Source organism: Lepisma saccharinum, chromosome 23 (genome assembly GCF_977018435.1).
Source record: "Lepisma saccharinum chromosome 23, izLepSacc3.1, whole genome shotgun sequence".
NCBI lineage: Eukaryota > Metazoa > Arthropoda > Insecta > Zygentoma > Lepismatidae > Lepisma > Lepisma saccharinum.
In genome coordinates, this window is record NC_139251.1 from 35,580,833 (window position 1) to 35,603,606 (window position 22,774).

The following is a 22,774-nucleotide window of genomic DNA, read 5'->3' on the forward strand; positions in this document are numbered from 1 at the left end:
CAAAACAAACTATCAATCGTTAGCACCGAACGGCAAGATCGCAAGATGTAATCACCATTCCCATATCACGGTCAAAGAGATTGTTTTTGTACATACCTCCACTAACGTTCAATACACACCAAAACCCACGCCATCCTTCCACTATACTCGTTCAACAGGCTTCTATGTGTTAACGGTTGGAATGGCAGGCTTCACTTCAGAAAATTGTGGTGGAGTAGTATCTCTTGCCGACGAAGGATTAGACGTCGTGCCCAAGGACCGGCACCTTCCGTTCGGAGCGGGAGTAGGAAGTAGCTGCGAGAGGCAAATCGCACACGTCGACTGGCTGGAGCAGCAAATTTTACAAGCAGGCCAGTGCGGCCGAAATCGCCGCTAGAGGCAGCACCAGAAGTCATCATGAGGTAAAGCGACCTCCGATGGCTAAAAAAAAAGGGAACGTCGCTTTTTCTTCACTTTTTTTTGAATGTGTAATGTTTGTAAAGCAAAAATAATGCAAACGTTACAAATACCCCCCACTAGAAAAGAGAAAGGAAAACCCACTGATATAGAGAAGGCAATGCAAATTACCAAGAAAAATGTTAGCAGGCAAGTATATACCCATTATTGACCAACAATATAAGAAATGGTAAAGCCATTAACACTAGTAAAAAAAAATCCCAAAAAATTAACAAAACACACAATAAGCACACTAAATCGTAATCACCAATCAGAGTTCAACTCTGACAATTTTTCATAATTAACACATAAAGTTCAAAATTTTGAAAACCAATTCTGTTGTCGATCCTCCAATTTGCAGAACATCGTGTACACCTCCCGGTCGAAACACCTCGATGTCTGACAAATTCAACTCTCTCCTGACTGAAACGTATCTGCTACGTTGTCATTCCTATGCATGCATGAAAAGGCTACGCCGAATTGTAAAGAGAGTTGTAACACTGAACCATTTCCCAAAAGAGCACCAGTAGTATCTCACGTCCTCGTAGGAGTAAAAACATAGAAAAGAAAAAAAACCAGGAATCAAAAACTAGAAAAGAAGGAAGGAAGAAATAAGAAATAGGAAAGAAGAGGAGGGAAATTACTACAACAGGGAAAAGGAAGGTAGCACTATTACAAAGATGCAAAAGGCAGGTATAACCATAGGAAACAACATATACAGAGTCAAAATTCAAGAGAGCATAATGAGCAGTATTAACAAACACCTTTACAAAGAATGAATAAAATCATTCATAAATACACAAAAAGCCTTAATTTTAAGAATAATACCTGAGTGCATAACAATTACACCATGGGACCAAAATACACGATATATATATATATAAGAGCTATCTAAGAAAAAGAGCTAGGATATACATCGGATGAACCAAGCACTACCACTTAAGAATATCAAAGCCTGTTATGAACAAGGGACGGGGGAAGATTGAAGCGTAACAGCAACATCTGAATCCGCTAAATCGACCGATTGAGGAACAACCTCCTCGTCACGAATAACATACGGCTTGACATGGGAGACATGAACCTTACGGACGATTTGCTGAGTGTCAGGGTCAACTTTTGTAAGAGGCCTTCCATCCAAATCTCTGTAAGTGGGGGTAAGGTATACTGTAGGACCCATAACAAAACAGACTCAACATCGAGCAATTCCAAATTAACAATCTTATGGAGTCTGAACATGAAATTGAACAAAAGGTGGATATCCCGTCCATGTAACAAAGGCAAATCCGTAAAAAGGAATTTGAAGGTATTAAAACGTACAAAATCACGCACGGGAGTATGTTGCTGGGGGTAACAATAAACTACTAACAAAATCCAAAGTTGAAGGTGAGGGTGGAGGTAAAGGGGACGGTGCATAGGGAGGCGGAATATCAAAGGTCATCTCGCTATCCCAGAAAAAAAACTAGTGAAATATGTAAACACACAGAAGTAGAACTTTCAAAAATATCTGTAAAAAAAAGGAGAATATTGAAAAAAAAATCGTAACGATGAAAGATCCAAAGAAAAAAAAATAGGGGGGGCAACTGAAGGGAGGGAAAAAATTACGTTACAATTGTAACGAAAAGTACAATGTTGGTTGCTTAAATCGAAGAAAAAAAAACAGTGCTAATTTTGAACTGCACCCAGTTACAAATTGCACAAAAGATAGTGTAACAAAAACAATATATGTTTAGGAAAAAAAAAAGACCCGAAAAGAAAAAAATCAATTACCCAAAAAAGGGGGAGGGTCAAAAACAATCGGGAGGGAAAAAAAATTGTCAGGTTATATAATAATAACAGTAATGATGCCGCAATGAATCAAAGAAACCATGCTCTGCTACCAATTTGTAACGTAACAGTGTGGTCAAACGCGATCGCTCAATGTACTTAATTGGAAACGACTGGGCTGCGATCGCGAACAAAGGTAAAAAAAAAACTTTAATGTCCACACTTCACGCTACAATTTTTTTATCTTCTTGTGTCGTACTTCCTGCTCGTACTGCGAGAGTTTACGGGCAGCAAGCACAAGAAGCACGAGACAAAAAGGGGACCCTGAAATAAAGAAACTTATGAATTAAGCACACTTACGTCATAGTTTCGAAGGGTTCGTCAGTGGATAGCAATACTTGCCTTCTCCGCTGTATTCTAGGTTTAATACTTGCGTTGTCCCGATGTAATATCCTTTCTCCTTTTCCAACGTTGCTAAATGTATAATCCAACAATTGTCTTTTAACGTTAACTTCAATTTCGGGCTTTCGACCAATCTTTTTATGTAAATCTAGTTGTTTAGAGCATGCAACCAATATAATTAAAAGATCTCCACGATTCAATTCAACAAATATATATATATATTCAAAGTTCCAAAATAGTACACTTTACAAGTACACACAATCCCACAAAAGACTAGAGTTGGAGTAATTTTAACAAGCAATGTGATATTAACAACAACCACGCGACCTGCGCGCTATTTCAATCTTCTCACATAAATTTTCATTTTTAATGTTAACAAATCACGAGCATGCACATAAAATGCAGTTTAATCACAACCTTGTTCTTGGCTGGGCGAGACACTAGAATAGTTGGCGAGCCCAAATTGGTATCTACAAATTACCTTAAAAAGTACAGTTTATAAAAGAAGCACCCCGCTATTATTATTTAGATTAAGGAATGCCTCTCTTTTATTCTTAATCAAATGCCTCTCTTTTATTCTTAATCAAATGCCTCTCTTTTATGCTTAATCAAATGCCTCTCTTTTATTCTTAATCAAATGCCTCTCTTTTATTCTTATTATTATTATTAGTTATCGCATCGGTAGTGCTACCAAAAAAGGTGGACAAGTAGGTTATTAAACTACTAGATGGTAAATTGGAACAAGACGGCAAGAATCGCGATTTTCTACTGGTTCGACTATCAAGGGCGCACGTGCGTGCATTTAACTTCACTGACACAACTTCTGGGCGATCAAAAAAATGATATGCTTCACTATCAATCTTTACACGCTGCCTGTGCGTGGATAACTTTATTAAATAGTTCAATTAAGCAGCTAGTCACGTTTTTGCGTTGGATGCTTTGAGAACATCAGATTATAAAAACGCGTCAGCAACATATAGTACAAGTTCACGCGTGCACACACACGCCTTCTTTCCTTGACTCCTTTGTTTTTTGTTTAACGCGCACTCGCCAATGTATGCATTGGTTACAAACACTTATCAGAAAGTTCATCGAGAGCGACAAAAAGGCAAAAAGGGGGGGGGGGGACAACTGAAGAAGAACTAGTGTTCGTTTTATAGAATTAGTTACTCAAGGTTCCATAAAAAGTCAAAACAAACTATCAATCGTTAGCACCGAACGGCAAGATCGCAAGATGTAATCACCATTCCCATATCACGGTCAAAGAGATTGTTTTTGTACATACCTCCACTAACGTTCAATACACACCAAAACCCACGCCATCCTTCCACTATACTCGTTCAACAGGCTTCTATGTGTTAACGGTTGGAATGGCAGGCTTCACTTCAGAAAATTGTGGTGGAGTAGTATCTCTTGCCGACGAAGGATTAGACGTCGTGCCCAAGGACCGGCACCTTCCGTTCGGAGCGGGAGTAGGAAGTAGCTGCGAGAGGCAAATCGCACACGCCGACTGACTGGAGCAGCAAATTTTACAAGCAGGCCAGTGCGGCCGAAATCGCCGCTAGAGGCAGCACCAGAAGTCATCATGAGGTAAAACGACCTCCGATGGCTAAAAAAAAAGGGAACGTCGCTTTTTCTTCACTTTTTTTTGAATGTGTAATGTTTGTAAAGCAAAAATAATGCAAACGTTACACACTCTACAGGAGGATGTGATCCACCTACAGCTCAGTATTTTCTCCTGTGTGCTAGTGGACACCAAGGACAAATTCATCAAGGAAAGGTACAGTGGCAATGCAAAGCAACATCACCCTGGACAACAGGTACACCCAATGGCAAAAGAAATAGTAGGTGAATTGTCCATCACCATTTTCATTCAGTCTGTTTTCCACAATGTGATCATCATAAATTGAAGTTAAAACGTCAACAATCACAGGAGAACATCTGCTTCACATCAACAGAATTCCGCATTTTAAAACAACACAGGCAGTAGAATAAAAAAAGAATTGTGGGACAATTTGCCTACTGATATCTTTACTGTTAGGTGTACATAACGATATGGAAGTAGCCATGGAACTTGCAAGAAACACATTTCAGCACATTAAAGATGAACAAGCACCTTAAGATGGGGGTGGTGTCTGCCAGGTGGGTTCCCAAATTCCCGACTGGAGTGCATGTCAGGACATGAGCAATAATCTCCTGCAACACCATGATCAGGATCCAGTGGGCTTCATGTTCAGGCTTGCCAGAAGGAATAACTCCATTACAATGAACCAGACACCAAAATCCAACCAATGCAATACAAGCATAACGGCCCTCACGGACATCATTTTACAGCATCGAATAATGGTGTGTGTATAATGTGCTCTGCGAAAGGGGCTCCACGAGGGTCTAGAGCAGCTGCACCACAGCAAAAAGGAAGGTGGTCGTATCTGCAGAGTTGTAAATGTACACATGCAGATCTGTTTCTGTGGCGAGAAGAATTGTAATTGAATATGGTATGCCCTTTTATTTCTTCATCTAATGCTCAGCACTATAATAAGTGGAGAAACAAACTTCCCTTCGTTCTTTCTATAATGATGAGGATGAATGATGAACTGATGATGGGCCAAGCATAGTGAAGCATGCTTACTCAGGGTTCAAACCTGGGACTCATTGACATTTCACCCCTCCTCAGTGGCCAAGTATATTGAATGATTGACTAATGATCTCTCTGTTCAATTGCAGATTCTAATCTTATCATGGTCATTAATGTTTCTTTCCAAGTCTCCATGAAATCATCATTCATCCTCATTGCCATCATTAGCTTAAGGAGGCAGAGAAAACAATGTAAAGTAGGAAAAATGTAGAAAAGAATTACATGCATGATACATTTCCTCTTTTGAAATTTTGCTTCAAGTCAACTTTATGCACAGACTGGCTAATCGAGGTTGGATCTACAGTTTAAAGTACGATCTGAACCACTATGTGCTTCCACCAGGTATCTAACATAGGACCTCTTTATTACAAAGCAACGACAGTACTACCAGACCATCGAGGAATCCCGTATACATTATTCAAAAACTAATTGTAGGAACCCTCACCATGCTCATTCACGTTTATGGTTACCGTTAACACTATGTATTTGATTACGTAATCACACAAACAAAATCAGCACCGGAACACTAGGCTTCCTGCTATAATGCAGAACGTTCAGTATTGGTTCACCTAAGTAAGAAATGATACCAGGGTATCCAGATAGTATTTTGGTGTTGACACCCTATTTATCTTCCTTTGGTGATTAATTTCAGCTGTCTTCAATTGAGACCACAAACCCCTGCCAGCAGCAAGAATTAAATGTTTGTGCATGCATGTGTCTTATTTTAGTATTTTTTCTGATAATTTACATTCCCTGCTTGTGTGTATAATATCATCTGGAATTTATGGATTATATAATACAGGGTGGACCAAAAGTCTCAATACACAGGAAAAATAAATATGTTGTGTTAAGAAACAATGTATTCATATAATATGCTCTACGTGGTTACCATTGGTTTCTCCCACTCTTGATGAACATGCATTAGAAAAGAACATGTTAAAAAATAAATAAATATGGAAACTTAAAAACAAAATTTTATTTTCCTATGTATCGCAACTTTTGGTCCACCCCGTATTGTAATATGAACTATTTGTAAACAACATTTGTTTGCTTTCAGCATTCAATAAGACAATGGAGAAACTGAGTAAGCATGGCAAAAGTTTGGAAGACTTCACCTACACGAACAAAGAGATAGCTGATGAAATATATTCCGCAATCAACACAACACAGTTCCTTGGGATATCTGTAAGTACATCATCTTATTTTTTCAATTTGCTTCAAATGTACGTGCACATGTATTGCCTTCTTAGGTGAGATGAGGGATAGTAGTGATTAAGGCAGGACCGAATGAAAGATTACGTATAGACATGGCTGTCCGTGTTGAGACAACTAATATTTCTGGGGTCATTTCATACCTTTTATGCACACCACCTTTCCTCTTTATCCCACATTGTAAGCAAATGTGATTTTCTCTAGTTAAAGGTTAGCGATTAGATCATATACATCTTTCACATGATGATCAGAAATATATTTTTTGTCAGGTTTGCTGTGGTGGTAGTAATTTTTTATCTCAGATTTTTTTGTTTAAGGGTTTCGGTTAGTCCTATAGGTGTACAGTCATGGAAAGAAAAAAATCCCCCCCATAAGACTACTGGTATTAAGGCTCTGTGTGGCTTGAATTAAACACAGGTTAAAAACAGCAGAAGCAAAAAATCAGGCAAAACCAGAGATGATTAATTAGCTCAGTTGATAGAGTATTGGCATAGTAAGCCATAGACCTGGGTTCAAGTCCTGGTTGAGCCTGCATTTCTTCAATATCTACATAGTGCATCACCTATGTATGCTAGATTATAAGGTTAAACTGTTGCTTAGTCTAGGGGTTTCCAAATTCTTTCGTTTCACGGTGCCCTTAGTGTTTGAAGATTTTTTCATGGTGCCAAAGTCAGAATGTAGGTCTATCTAACACTTGCAATGCTCAGTATGGTTAGGTTGCTTGCCTTAAGTTAAAAAATAAACATCCATTTCAAATTCAGAAACATTTTATGTGTAAAAAGTACTAAATAAGCACATATTTGGAACAATCATATCATTGATTGAATATATTGGAACATTTCACGGCACCCCAGGGCACCATGGTGCACATTTTGGGAACCATGGCCTTGTCACAGTATCCACTTTGCCTGATAATTTTAACTTGCAATTAATGATAGCAATGCATGCAGATCGAAAGATACCAAAGGTGTTGAAAGACAGTGTAACTGGCAGACTGTAACATAGATGTGCATTTTTTTCTATTTTCCAGGGTTACGTGGCTTTCAGTTCAAAGGGTGACCGAATAGCTCTAACACAAATTGAACAAATGATAAATGGATCATATGTTCGCCTTGGTTTCTATGATACACAGAGTGATAATCTCTCTTGGCACAATGCAGAAAAGTGGGTTGGTAAGTTACATACAATGCTAAAATAATTGTTTCAGATAACTAACAGTAGTCGACATAATTTGGTGAAAAGAAAATGCTAAACTGTAGCCTATGGAATCATGATAGCAAGGCTACCCATTGGTAGCAGAAGACTTTGAAGCATTTTTTATTTATTGAAGGAACGAGGTTTATTGGAATGTAGGCCCCTATCCTACAAATGTACACGGTCCAAAAATATATTGAGAATTGTTGTAGTTTTAGTAAATATTTAATGGTATAAACAGCACAAGCAGTCATGTTTGCAAACTTGACCCTGTGGCCAAGTGGTTAGCACATCGTGCTGCGACACCAAGTTTCCCGGGTTCGAATCCTGCTCGGGCTTGGTTGTTTGTGAGTGTCCATTCATCAATTTTATCATTCCATCCCTCAGCCCCATCTTTGCAAATTAACTAAGAGGCACAAAGCACGAAGTAAAATAAACTAAATCAATCAATGTTTACAAACTTGTTGTTCAATTACAAAGAAATGCTAAAAATGGAATTAGATTTTAGAGGATGGCTGGTACATACATGTACCACTGCCAGTATTCAGTTTTGGCAGCACCACGTGGCAGCAATTAATGTGCCATTTCTTCAAGACAACACATGATATTTCAGTTCTGCCTATTTTGTTCTTTTATACATATACAAAGGTATGACATACTTTTGTACCGTTACAGCTATCACAGAACTAATTACAGCATTGCATTTCTTGGAAAATTCTAATGTGTTTTGATACCCCACATAACCCCCTTGCCATTTGAAAAAATGGACCTTGATCCAAGGTGGTGGACATGTCCCGGAAGCATCCTCACACATGGCCCCTTACCCCAATGTACCCAGGTGAAGTTGGATCTGTCATCCAACATCCGTTTCATAGAAAAAAGGCGTGTCCTGGGACTTTTGAATCACCCTGTTATCCATTAGCAAGTGGAGTTTGAAAAGTCCTTTGTTTCCTTTGTTGTATAACAGGGGTTTCCAACTGGCGGCCCGCGGGCCGCATGCGGCCCCCGTTGCCTTTTTCTGCGGCCCGCGAAGCCAGTTTGCAAAATACATTAATTTTATTTATTTTTATTAAAATACGTTCTTTTTTTACTGAAGGAACGGATGCTCTGTGAAGAAGACAATATCACAGGTAGAATTGATTTTGCAGTCAATAATGATAATTAGAAGAATCTAAAATGACGTAACTTTCTCTTCACACCATGCATTCCATCCCTTCGCTATGTGGAATGAACTCGCCTGCTTCCGCGAAGGCTTTACTCTTTGTGTTCAGAAAAAAAACTGCAGAGAGGCGCTATAGAGATCTGTTTTACTACGCACGAAGTACGAAGAGATATCCAAAGTTCCGACTCGGATTGTACTGTGACTGATTGTTAAAGTTTGTGCAATGAGCAATATCTCCAAAAAACGTAAGATTGAAAATTAAAATAGCTTCTCTCCAACTTGAATTGTGTGATTTGCAAGGCGATGTGTTCCTTCAAACTAGGCAAGAAAAGGGGCCAGAGTTTTTCAAATACCTTTCAAATGAACGCTTTCCAAACCTTCGTAGCTTTGGGCAAATATTGACATCGATGTTCGGCAGCACATACACGTGTGGAAGGGTTTTTTTCTTCAATGAAGTTCATCAAGAACCGCTACAGAAGCAGACTGGCAGATTCTTCACTGCTTCACCTTCTGAGACTTTCAAATACAGAAATTCAAATACAACTTTAATAAAAGAAGCAGATCGGGCTCAATTTTCACATTGAACACTTACTATGAAAGATTCTTATTTGAATGGTGTGTCTATAATTTCTTTCAATTAATCAATAAGTATTGGGTTTTTGTGAAATAAATTGTAATTATACAATTTTGATTTGTAATTCCATTGTTTTATTGCCTCATTTTAGAAATTAGGTCATGCGAAAGTACTACATTTTCAGTTCAGTACTTACAATTTTTGTAATTTTTAATCCCCTCCCCCCCCAAAAAAAAAAATGCTGCCCGCCTATCAACTGCTGGATATGATTTTGGCCCTCGGACCTTTTGAAGTTGGAAACCACTGTTGTATAAAATGGGCTATAACTCTCAACCAGCTTTTTGCTTTATTCACTTTTACATGTAATAATGAGAAGAAAATAACATTTTAACGATGTGCAACAATTAGAGGCCCAGGTGCACAGGTCCAATTTTTAAAATTTCCCCAAAATTAAGACTTGAAAATTTGTAATTTGCTACCCCCCTACTTTCTTTCTTCAGAATTGGGGGCGGTTGCATTTCTAGTTCAAAAACTAACAATTTCCGATAAGTTCCAGACATTTACAATGCAGAAAACGTAGAGAATTAACAACTTTTTAAAATGACCATTCCGCATTTTCAGACTGCCTGGGATCCTGAAAAGTTGGGAATTTATTTCTCGAAGTCAGAATCGGGATGGGATCCTGATCCCGGTCCAGACTTTTCGGGATCCCGCACACCTCTAGTAGTAAGGGGACAGGACTGTCAACAGATGGAGGGGATGGGAGCAGGTGGCACTCGTGAGGGATGCTCATTAATCTCTCACTGAGTGAAGTTAATGTCCAATATTATGAAATAAAATACTAATAATAAATAGCTACGTAAATATTTTAATATGATATTTACTCGAATCATTCAATCATAAAAGCATATCACTTTCTTTAAGAATTCACTTTTCTCTGCCAGCCCTGCTAAATTTTCACTTTTCATCTACTGATTTATACGAGTGCCCAGAAAGTAATTTCCAGTTAGTAGAGACTGATTTTTCGCAAACGCGAAAACCGTGAAAAATGTTAATTGCTGCGAAGTTGTGTTTATGAATGTGCAGTGATGTCTGGACACATTTTTCGCTTGTTCGAAATATCAAAATTTCGAAATTACGCGAATTTGGCATAAAATGAGAATTGTTGGCATTTTTTGCGATTTTTTTTTTTTGAAATGTCCTAAAACAACGAAAAATTCCGTGAAATCCAACATTCTTGTCTTATCTTGGCTTAAAGAAACAAAATGTGCCATATTTGTGTACATAGAACATACAAGTTTTCCAACATTTTATTCAAGAGTAAACTATAATGTTTGTTATACATGAAATAATTTCGACAGCCACATTAAATCATGTATTTCCCACGATTTTTTCAACTTCTGTCAAAACAATTTGCATCACAGAGCAAAGTGGCAGGGTTCTAACAGGAGATCTAGTGCGTATCTACCATCACATGGGAACCGCATCTTCAGTATTTGTCGCATGAAATGTGTTTTAAATTACCAAGATAAGTGCGCACCATCGGCAGTTGTCGAGTGAGAAATAATGGAGCTCAGTTGTCAGGGCATCTGACTACCATACAAGAGACCCTGCGGGGGAGAACCGAGGATCTTTTCCACCTGTTCAAACTTCTCCGGCACCCACCCAGCGTGGTATCAAGCAGGTACCTGGAGGAAACTTTGGGGGTTAAAGGTAGCCAGGAGCATGGTGCTGATCAAGAGAGTGTGGGGCCCTAACTCCACACTCCCTAGATGCCTTCATTGCTTGATGCTAAGCACAGGGGAGCACTTTACTTTTACTTCGTCAATAATCTGTTCCAAACTGTCACGAAAATACGTAGACGATGTGACCTATAATTTAAAATAATAGTTTAAAAGTACAATGGAAGTATAAAGTTTTGGTGTATTTGGCAGAAAAATGTTCTAAAACAAAAACGCGAATTTTGGGAAACATAACACTAACAAGTCAAAAAAAAAAAAAGATAATGCCATTTTTTGGTGCCATAATGTATCGGTATCTGTCAAGTGAGATTGATTGATTTAAAATTTTTGGGTGCCTCTTCACTTATGGTCATTATGCACCCTTCAGTATATGCGAGGAAAATTCCATTATGTAAAATTATAAAGGGGGTATGGAAAATAACTTTCCCAAAATAACTTCCAAGATATCAAACTCTCACAAAGAGGCATAGGCCATGTGACTTACAATTTGAAACAGTAGTTTAAAAACACCATTAAGGTATAATTTCAGTTATTTGCCAGAAAATGCACTAAAATGAAAATTTGAATTTTGGGAAAAATAACACCGAATAGTAAAAAATAAAAAAATCGCCAATGTGAAAAAAGAAAATCAAGGTCCCTACTGATTAGGCATAAATAAAACAAGAATATCAGTAGTAATTTATTGCATTAGTAACAGTGAGTCGTAACCTAATTTTAGGCATAATCACCACCGTTGTTCTGGCATTTGTCTTAGCATGGCACTAAATTTTGTATGCCCATGGTATATGTGTCTGACAGCAAAGACTGGAACTATCTCTACTGCAGTGTAGCTGTCAAATTCTTGTCCTGCCAGAAACCTCTTCAGTTGAACAAATAGATGAAAGTCGGTACATGCAGGCCAGAGTTGTACAGGGAGTAGTCCAAGATCTCTCACCTGAAGTCATGCAAAGGGCCCACGTGTACTCAGCTGTATGGGGTTGTGCACGTTCGATTGGCCTTGTGTGAATTGTCTGCACCATGGTCTGACTATACTATCACTCACGACATCTGGTCTGCACACCTCACACGATTGTTGATGGCTCTGTGCCAAATTCTGAGCATGCAAAAATGTGATTACTACGCGTAGGCTACATCGAAGTCGGTGGGAAACTGTATGAGAGCTGCAATCTTTAACCTAGAACTGTCCTAAAACGGCTGTATTGCGACTTTACCAGATAACAGCTACATGCCACTTCTTCCTGCCCACATGTGTGTCTCTCTCCGACCACTAGTGCTGCGTACAGACACTTTTGGAGCTTTTTTCAGGATGCCCCTCGTATATGATCTTTCAGAAGCTGTTATTAACAGTGTGTTCCTGTTTTAATGTTTTGTTAGCTAAATCAGCTAAATTGCAAACAATGCCATTCTATCAAGTGCTTGCGTTAAATTTATAATACCTACATACCCTTTTCGTCAGCAAAAATGGTATAACTGCATGTTGTCAGTTTCATAGTACTTCACTTGGATATACTGTACTGAAGCAGAAATCCAATTGATAATGTAAAGAAATATGACACTTTCTTTTGTACAATTCAATTGTTTCACTTGTATGAAAGAGTTAAGTTGTTTGCTTTACAGAGAAGAGAGAAGTAGCTTTATGCATCAAAAAATGAGTCTGCACTCATGGTTCTTGCAAGCAGAGGGTTCCAAACTTCAGTGGAAATAGCAACATATAATACCGAGAATCGATAAGGAGACTGATAAATTACAAAATGTATTTCTTAATCAATCACTCTTCACTCTAATCTCATTTAGTCGTAACTTTATAAAAATAATCAAGTATTTTATTTTAAACTTACTGTGTATGATAAAATTCTGTAATCCTTCCCTAGCTTGTGAATTGTAATAATTTTCCAAATTCACTATTTTGCAGTTTGAATTCAAATCATAGAGAATAGAGAAATTAAGTCAATTTCATAGAAGATAATATTGGTACTTAACAAATCCATACCTGGATCTGTATGAGTTTATTATTTTCATTTCCAAAAACATCGATTTACTATAGTTTGTAATTGTCAGGGAAAAATATAAATTTTGTCCTGGAAAACCTGGAAAAGTCAGGGAATTTTATTTCTGCTTTTTTGTAGCCACCCTGCATAGATGTTAAAGCAAAATTATTAAAAAGCTTTTTGTTTTTACAGGGGGCAAAGTGCCACAGGATCGAACAATTGTGAAGAGAGTTCTTCGAACAGTTTCACTTGGTCTTTTTATTTCAATGTGCACCGTTTCTGTTGTTGGGATCTTGTGGGCTGCAGCACTCATCATCTTCAATATCATGCACAGGCACAGAAGGTAAGAAGGCAGCTATGAGTTGATTTGTCATTAGGTCCTAAACTAACGAAGGTCACAAAACTCCGCATTCTAGCATAGGAAAATGTCAGTACAATATATACTTGCAGCTTGCTTAAATAGTTTTATTGCGTGTGTCTTCACATTATAGCATGACAGGCACTGCTTTGTACTCAGCAGTAGCTTCCTTTAAGGAAGCTTTCGAACTGAAGTGACAAGCAAAATGTGTTATGTGGAAACGAAGTGACACGACAATCTGCACGTGTCGCTTGCATTCCTTTCAGACTGAGCCTTCTTCTCAATGATGTGCATAGTGGAGTGTCACCTCAGTATGTTGATCATGTGTGCATAGTAAGGTTTTTAACTCCACACCTCCTATACTTCTTCATGGCATGGTGCAAAGCACAGGGAAGCACCTTACTTTTTACTTTACATGCTACATCATCTAAACTAAGTTCAATTCTGCTAACTAAAGAAAATTCGCAGGTTGACTTTGACCTCAGTGCAACTTTTATACAGCACAGAATCAGAGTTCAGTGTGATTGCAGATAAATTTTACTTGCTAATCGATGATCACCTGTTTTGTACAATCGGCCTTTAAAATTGTATCTGGTATCGGTCAGTGGCATGCCCAAAATAGCCCAGTATTCCTAAGAAAAACATTAGATGCAGGAAAAGATGGCAAAACGAGGACTGACTAATTAAAAAGTATACATAATTCCCTCCCTCAAAAATACTGGGCATGCCACTGGTGTCAGTACAGGGTCAAGTATCCGTAAATTTGATATATTTGTAGTGTATTGGAATTGGCAAAAATTTTGTATCAGTCGATTCACAGCATCAATATTATCAATTACAGTGGAACCTCAATTTTACGTTTTCCAACACCAACCTGATAAAACTTAAAATATGGGAAAATGTAAAATCGAGGAAATTTTTATAACATTTTGCTGTGTCGGGACTATCAGGATTGAATGTATAATCCAGGAGGATGTAAAATACGGGAACGTAAAATCAACGTTCCACTGTAATTTTTAGCAGCAGATGTGTTAAGACAGTGCTTTTTCGTAGTCATGAAACATGCTTAATTTCCTTTTCTAGGGTGATACAATCTTCGCATCCAATCTGTAACACAATCATGCTGTTTGGGGTGATCATATGTCTGTGCAGCATATTTCTGCTTGGTTTAGATGGCAACTTTGTGTCAGAATCACAGTATCCAATGGTATGTCAGGCTAGAGTTTGGTTACTCTGCCTAGGGTTTACGCTAGCATACGGTGCAATGTTCAGCAAGGTATGGAGAGTTCATCGTCTCACCACAAAAGCCAAGTTGGAAACTAAGGTTGGTTTGTATGTTTGCTTATTCAGTAGCACTACCTTATAAATCACTAGTTGCATTTGGTACTTATGTTCTTATGAAGTAATTTATAAAAATAATGAATTTTTAAAAAATGGTATTTTTTTAAAAAATAAATTACCATAATTTCTACCTAGAAAGTGTCATATGAATAAACTCAAAAGTTCTAAATCACTCCACAATTCTGCCACACTTTGAAATGTCAATTCTTTTATGATATACTAGGTTTTAACAGATTTATTTTCTGGCATATAATCTCTGTGATACTGAATGAAGTGGCATGCTCAGGATTTTTGAAAGTGAGGGGTTTTGTATACTTTTTCTTGGTAGTCAGCTCTCATTTTGTCATATTTTCCTACCTTTGGCATTCTTTTTTTAGGAATACTGGTCCAAAAGGGGGGGGGGGGGCTCCCTTGGGCATGCCACTGACTGAAAGAATTTCAATATATTTATGTCTAGGACTGAAGTCATACTGATGTGAATGTAACAATATTGCAAAGTATATGTTGAAATTTGTTTAGGTATAATTATCCTGGAAAACAAGCGAAATTCGAAATTTCATTTTTTGTCACCAGTATTGTGTGATGAAATGGATTTTGTGACCAAATAGCAACTATTTAAATATTCCAATGTAATTCTTGGAATATTATAAAGCAAAACACTAGTAAATTGATGTGGTATAATTGCAATGCTACAAGAATCTATGGTGCAACACCCCTATGACTGCCTGATCTTGCCAAGTATAGCCTGACAAGTTAAGTCCCGATGTGCGCAGATCGCTGCGGAGCACTTCCTATTACGTCATCCTCCCCACCACTCTTCTATGTACTGGTCTGGCCTTGAGAGTACGAGTGGTGCCAACTCAGCAAAATTAAGCTAAAACAAATATGACAAACGATTTTTATTGTGTGAATTGACGGTGCCGGCTCATATCAGTTTATCAGTGGTTCATTTGATTTAATGCGGTTTTTGAAAATGTGTGCGGTGCGTGGATCGTAAACTGTAGTATTACTCACGCACGTTAAGGTTTATAAGGAAGAGAAACTTCTGGGTGAATGACTTCATTTTCTGAATGCGACATCGAGCAGTGGCCTGGTTTTTTTTTAAAGCCGAGTGGGGTGGGCGTTCTTTTGTGTATCGCACAACAATCACTACGAGAAGGCAATCTGATAACATGCTTGCCTGTGTTCTTTTTTAAAGCATTGAAATGTTCTTGCTCTTTACTCTTGGCTGCATATTTTTGAAATGCAAAAATCAAATCATGCCGGGTCCAACGAAATCCACAATCTGCTCTGGAAAGCCCCGTAGAGGATGATGTTGTCGAGTCCACAAGCACCGCCACGGGAGTATCTAAATGGATGGTTTCTCAAGTTTTAAAAGAATTGGATTGGATTGATTTGTTGTTTTAAGTGCACTTTATGTACAGTAAGGCTAATCGGGACTGGACCTACAGTTTAAAGTGGGATCCGAACCATTATGTGCCTCTACCGGGAATCGAACCCGGGACCCCTTGATTACAAGGCAACGACGCTACCACTGTGCCATCAGGGAGGCCAAGTTTTAAAAGAAGGAAGAGAGTTTTTGGCGAAAGTTGAGCTGAATTTCTGTACTCCGACAAGTAGAAAACAGCCCAGGAAAAAGGGAATACAAATTTCGTTGAAAATCCTGCTCCCTCCAGGTTGCAACACTGCGAACCAACGTCGCTGTGGAGAATGTAGTGGGGAAATGTGGTGTGAGATGCGCAACAGCTATTTGCAGCGTTTTGTTTTTAAACTTGTCAAGTTATAACTTTTTTCGTTGGGTGGTGATTGGTCAGTGCACAGTCCCATTGCCACAGGTTTCAGGCTTTCGAGGCTGGAGTCCTCTTCTTCTTTTCAAGTAACTCCCTAATTATTCTCTCGATGCTGGGTCAGTACCAATATTTGTATGGACTTCCACAGAGGATCAAACCTGAAACCTCTCACACCAAAGTTGAGTTTGCTAACTGTTTAGCTATGCAGAAGGCTGTATAATTTCAATGGTATTATGTGTTAATATCAATCAATATTTTTTAACAACTTTTAATTGATAGGGACTCCTGCTTTGCCAAATTGTTAGCTCTTTTGACTGGTGCAAATGGTCCCAGGTTTGATTCCAGGTGGAAGCTCAAAACATTTCAATGTTGACACATCATCATGAGGACAATTGGGGAGCTACTTGAAAAGAAGAAATAGCAGCGGCTGGTCTTGAAAGTCGGGAAACAGTGGTGATGGGACTCAATGCACTGACTTCATCACCCAATGAAAAGTCACTTGGTAGGCCTTGGCTCTCAAGGCTGTTGTGCCACAAATTTTTGTTTTAGTTTTTAATTGTTATAATAAGCATCAGTATCTGTCAGAATCGAGAAGAGTATTGAGTGTATCAAGTAGTCGTGTCATATTCACAGTTTTGAACACTGAATTGAATAACGATTGTAAGATACTATTATTCCTTGAAAAATTAATGATACGAGCAGGAAAAAATGCACAGAGATTTCGACTTATTTAACAAATCTAGTCTGAGAAATGCATCCATAGAAGGTGTGTGGAGGTTGGGTGTGCTTTAACGGTATTCCTCCATTTCTAACACTCCATTAAGATAAAAGAGTGGTAGAAATCAGTAAATATCTGGTCACTGCTGGGGTGAGCGAGGTGTGATTGTGGAATACGGACAGAACAAAAAGGGACAGTAGTGATCAGAAATGGGATCAGATTAGATCAGAGCAGAGCTGGATCAAACATGATTATTTTAGGCCTATTAATGTATTAATTTTGATCTGGTCAGGTCCGTACCTGAATCATAGTGCTTGGGGGTGGACAAAGATGAGTGTGTGCCAAGCCGTTAGGGCTGTGACACGAAATGCTATAATATCACAGATGATTGCAAGGACCTTTGTGATGCTAATGTTGCTACACATTATTTACCTTTTACAGAAAGTTGAGCCTTGGAAGCTGTACCTCATGGTTGGGGGATTCGTAATAGTTGACTTTGTGTTGCTGTTGAGCTGGCAGCTGAAGGACCCGTTGCAGAGGACAATCAAGATATTCCCGTTAGAGGATCCAGTGAACACAGATGATGATATAAAAATCCGTCCAGAGCTGGAACAATGTGAAAGTGAGCACCATGCAGTTTGGCTTGGTAAGTTGACCACCACTGAGTGGATATTGTAATGACAAAATGTGCATGTTTTTTGCATTTTCAAAAGATCAACTTGTAATGTAATAATAGGTTAGGTGTTACTGATTTAACAGGATATAGTACATTGTAGGTAATCAACAGGGAACAGATTTATATATACAGTAGTAAAAATTTGCTAAATATGTAAATACATATTTAGTTATTTTCACCAAAATATGGAGTTATATATGGTCTCAAAATTGTAAAAATTTACGTTTTTAATAATATACGAGCTACATAAAATACAGTCTCAGCATTGTAACTATTACTCTGACTTGCCAAAATAATGTTTGTAACAACCAGGAGCCAATGCTTGAGCCCTCATTCTCTATTGTTGACAACAATTGGAAATAAACAAGAATTTCAAGTCTATTACAATAGCAAAAGCAAACAGTTGGGAGGTGTAAAAAAGAAGGAAAAAAACATCATTGTTTAGACAACAGAAAATTTGTAATTAACACAACTAGAGGGTATAAAAAAGGTCTTAAACTTTCATTTGTTTAACATTGCTTCGGACTCTTATTCACAAGAAATTCATCCAACTCTTTCGGTCACATGGTAGTTATTGTGTAAATATGGAAATAATATGTAAAAATAACTAAAACATGTAAAATATGAGCTAAAACCATGTACAAATATGTTATTTTACTTTTTCTACCATATACATTTTACCATCCTGGTCCCAATAAATTGATTAATATTTGTTGAGTTAGGATATTTTGCATCACCTTTCTGCCACTTTTGGCTAATTGTGAGGATGAGTGATGATGTGATGAAATTGATAAAGGGACTTACAATGAACACCCATGTTGGGATTTGAACCTGTTGTGGTCCCAATAAAGATAATTGCTGTCAAATTTTCCAAGATTATACATTTTCAAGCAATACTCCCGCAATGAGCATATAATTTAGGCTACACTGTATATCTATTTTTTTACATTAAAACAAGCAATTTGTACATAAAATACATATAGTTATCACTAGGGCTTGGAAGTTGAGGAAATATCCTTTTTTTTTCCTAGTGTCCGAAGACTAGGCCCAATGTAATATATGTTCATTTTGGGTCATTGTAGGCCAGAAAAAGGTGGGTTTTATTTGTCCTTTTTTGCCTTTTTCGGCATTTTTTGGCTTATTGGTCCTTTTTTAGCCTTTTTTAGGTCTTAACGGCTTTTTTTTGCAACTTCACCTTCTTTCGACTACGTTTTTACTGCCCATTTTCAATTCGAATCATCATCAGATCATCACCATCACCTCTTAAACATCCTTTCTGTAGTAAATAAATAAATAAATAAATAAATATATTTAAACCATCCCTGAAACGAGAGAGAAACATTTTTGGACGACTGAAGCAGGTACGGTACGAGGTCCTTTAACCGTAACTTGTCTGGAAGGTCACGCTGTAAGTGGCAACTTTCTCTTGTTTTGAAGCTTTCAGCATGGTGTATACGACCATATACATTAATTATGTAATTAAAACTGAAGTTATTAATTAATTTGGATCACATTTATACGTCCTTTTTTCCGTTTTAAGGTCCTTTTTTGATATTTTTAGGTCTTTTTTTTGGCAATTTATAGGTCTTCAACTTCCAAGCCCTAGTTATTACTCTGCCCTTGAGATAGCCAAATCTCAAATTCAGTCTACTTCTTTCTCTTCTATTCTAGGTGTTTTGTATGGTTACAAGGGACTCGTGCTGATATTTGGCCTATTCCTAGCCTACGAAACACGAAACATAAAAGTGAAGCAAATCAATGATTCAAGATACGTTGGCATGTCAATCTATAATGTCGTAGTCCTATGCCTCATAACTGCCCCAGTCACCATTGTGATTGCTTCGCAGCAGGATGCCAGCTTTGCGTTTGTTGCCTTGGCGGTCATTTTCTGCTGCTTCTTAAGTATGGCCCTTATTTTTGTTCCTAAGGTAAGTTGTGTGTATGTGTTTCAAGATTATTTCTTTTTTAGTGGAATTAATTTCTTGTTTCCCTCAGTTGCAGGGAAGTAGCAGACAGTGGGAATAACGATAGGGAAAAAGTTAGTGAGCACCCTTGCCAAAGATGCCCGAGAGATACGAGGGTCACTATTTATATTTTGAGCCTTGGCAACACTGATTGAAGTTAGGTGCAATTTGACGTTTGCACGGAATCGTCTGGCATTATTGACCATAACGTACTTCAAATGTTTTGTCAATAGCTTCATTTGTGTTGTTTATGTTGCCTTGAAGATTGCGCGAATACAATAAAATGGAATTAACTTGTGAACATGTTTGTGCGATGATTTTTTACGATTTTCGACGTGGATTATTATCAAGACAAGAGTGCATCGATCAACTTACTTCCACATTTGGCGATGAAGCCCCATCCTTTGCCACTGTGAAACGCTGGTATAACGAATTTAATCGTGGCTGCCATTCGCTCACCGACGAGATTCGCGAAGGTCGTCCAAAATCAGTTGTTGTTCAAGAAAACATTGATGCTGTGCAAAACCTAATACTGCAAGATCGTCATGTGACATACTGTGACATATATAAAATATTACATGATCATTTAGCTGTGAGAAAGGTATGTTCTCGTTGGATCCCACACAATTTGACAAAAACTCAAAAAGACTCTCGCGTCAATTGGTGCAAAGAAATGCTCAATAAATACAATCGTGGTGCTTCAAAAGACGTATATAAGATTGTAACAGGTGACGAATCATGGATATATGCATATGAGCCGGAACGTAAACAGCAGTCGACTGTATGGGTGTTTCAAGATGAACCCAATCCAACCAAAGTTGTTCGCGCTCGAAGCACATTGAAACAAATGGTCGCCTGTTTTTTCGGGAAAACTGGTCATGTGGCAACTGTGCCTTTAGAGGAACGTAGAACGGTCAACTCTGAATGGTACACAACAATTTGTTTGCCAGAGGTCTTCGGTCAAATACGGAAAACAAACAAACGCCGTCGGATCATTCTTCATCAAGACAATGCCAGCTGTCACACATCTCGTCTAATAACCGACTTTATGAACAGTCAAAAAATCGAATTGATGGGTCATCCGCCATACAGTCCTGATTTGGCACCCAATGACTTCTTCTTGTTCCCGAATGTCAAGAATAAATTGCGTGGACAACGATTTTCGTCGGCGGAAGACGCCGTTGATGCGTTCAAAAACCATATTATGGAGGTGTCTCAAGAAGATTGGAACAACTGCTTTGACAAATGGTTTGAACGAATGCAAAAGTGTATTGACCATAAAGGAGAATACTTAGAAAAACAATAAAGCAGTTTTCAATGCCAAATTCTTGTTTTTTCATTATTTGGCTCAAAATATAAATAGTGACCCTCATATCAGTAGAAGTTGAAGAGAAGAGTGCCTAGTCACATAGTTTTAGGGTAGTAATTGTAAATATGAAGAAAATATCTTTTTGTGCTGGTCATGTCCATCTGTCAATCTCCAAAAGTGTTGCCAGGTACAAAGACAAAATGTAATTTAGGATCTAGGAAATGCACTACTAATTAAATAGATTGATTCTTCTGCCTGTCTATAGGAGTAGAATAATAGAAAGTCAACATCATTTTTCACATTGCAATATCATCAAAACTATTTGAGGTATAAATGTGGTGTTTCCTGAACTAAGATATTCTTCATTTTCTTCTCGATTTGGGTCTTCCATTGGACTGTTGCATTCAACAATCAAAACTGATTGATACGTACAAATTATTCAGAATTATTAGAGATGGAAACAAATATTGGCATACTTAAAACTATACCCAATACTATCATAATGCAATATAATAATAATAACCTTTGCTGCAACAGCTCTTGAGGGCCTAGAGCCTGCCTACCGATCGCTGCCCTCACTTCCACATGCTTCAGCAGAGGTGGGCGATCATCCAACCATTTACGGGGTGACGTATGGTCAGCACGACGTATCCCCAGTCATTGTAAGTTTTTTGTGACCAGGTTATGCTACTCGTTTGTTGCTCCCCGTACACTGGCAAGATCTCAGGAGAAAAGTTGTTATGCTTGAGAGACTCGAACCAGTGCACATCTCATAACCTGAGCCCAAAGCCTCATAACCATGGGGCAGGACATTCTGAGTGTCCATCTTTGTGTAAGTTAAGCAATACTACGTCAAAGTTCAGTGTGTCTTGAACCCTCAAAATGTCAAACTAATAAACCAAAGAACATATGTACAATAAGCATATCTAATATAGTGGAATATTTAGAATCTCAAATAATCTTTGTCTCTGTATGTTCGTTGCAGTTGGTTATAACAGCAACAGTTTCATAATATAGGGTTTTCCAATAAGAACGATATGATTTTACAATGAAATAAAATAAAAACTATTTCAGATATAACCAAACTTTTTATATTTTTTGAAGCATGATTTATTACATTATGTTTTGAATAACACATCATTTAAGTGTCCACCTCGACTTCGTGCACATGATGTTCAATCTTAATGCATCAAGGGTTCGTGGTCTGTTTGCATAGACTATAGATTTCAAATAACCCCACAAAAAGCAATCTAAAGGAGTTAAATCACAACTTCTTGAAGGCCAACTAACAGTTGCATTTCTTGAAATTATCCTTTCACCAAACTGTCAATAGTGGCATTAGCAGTGTGACATGTGGCACAGTCTTTTTGGAATCACATGTTCTCCAAATCAATTTCATCTAAATTTGGCCACAAGAAATCTGTTAACATCAATCGGTACCGCTCACCAAAGCTGTAACTGCATCTCCTACCTCGTTTTGGAAAAAAATGGTCCGATGATGCCACCATGC

The 22,774-nt window shown here is 38.0% G+C and overlaps 1 protein-coding gene across 4 annotated transcripts in view; it reads left to right on the top strand.

The window, feature by feature from the left end:
• The window catches only part of GABA-B-R1 (gamma-aminobutyric acid type B receptor subunit 1), a 66,010-nt gene that overhangs the window by 22,365 nt on the left and 20,871 nt on the right, over positions 1-22,774 (top strand). For all 4 annotated transcript variants that reach the window (XM_083109978.1, XM_083109980.1, XM_083109977.1 and 1 more), the window contains exons 9-14: positions 6,294-6,421; positions 7,479-7,620; positions 13,301-13,451; positions 14,550-14,790; positions 17,757-17,961; positions 19,663-19,919. In XM_083109978.1, the coding sequence (XP_082966104.1) occupies positions 6,294-6,421; positions 7,479-7,620; positions 13,301-13,451; positions 14,550-14,790; positions 17,757-17,961; positions 19,663-19,919 (1,124 nt within the window). The remainder of the gene's footprint in view (positions 1-6,293; positions 6,422-7,478; positions 7,621-13,300; positions 13,452-14,549; positions 14,791-17,756; positions 17,962-19,662; positions 19,920-22,774) is intronic.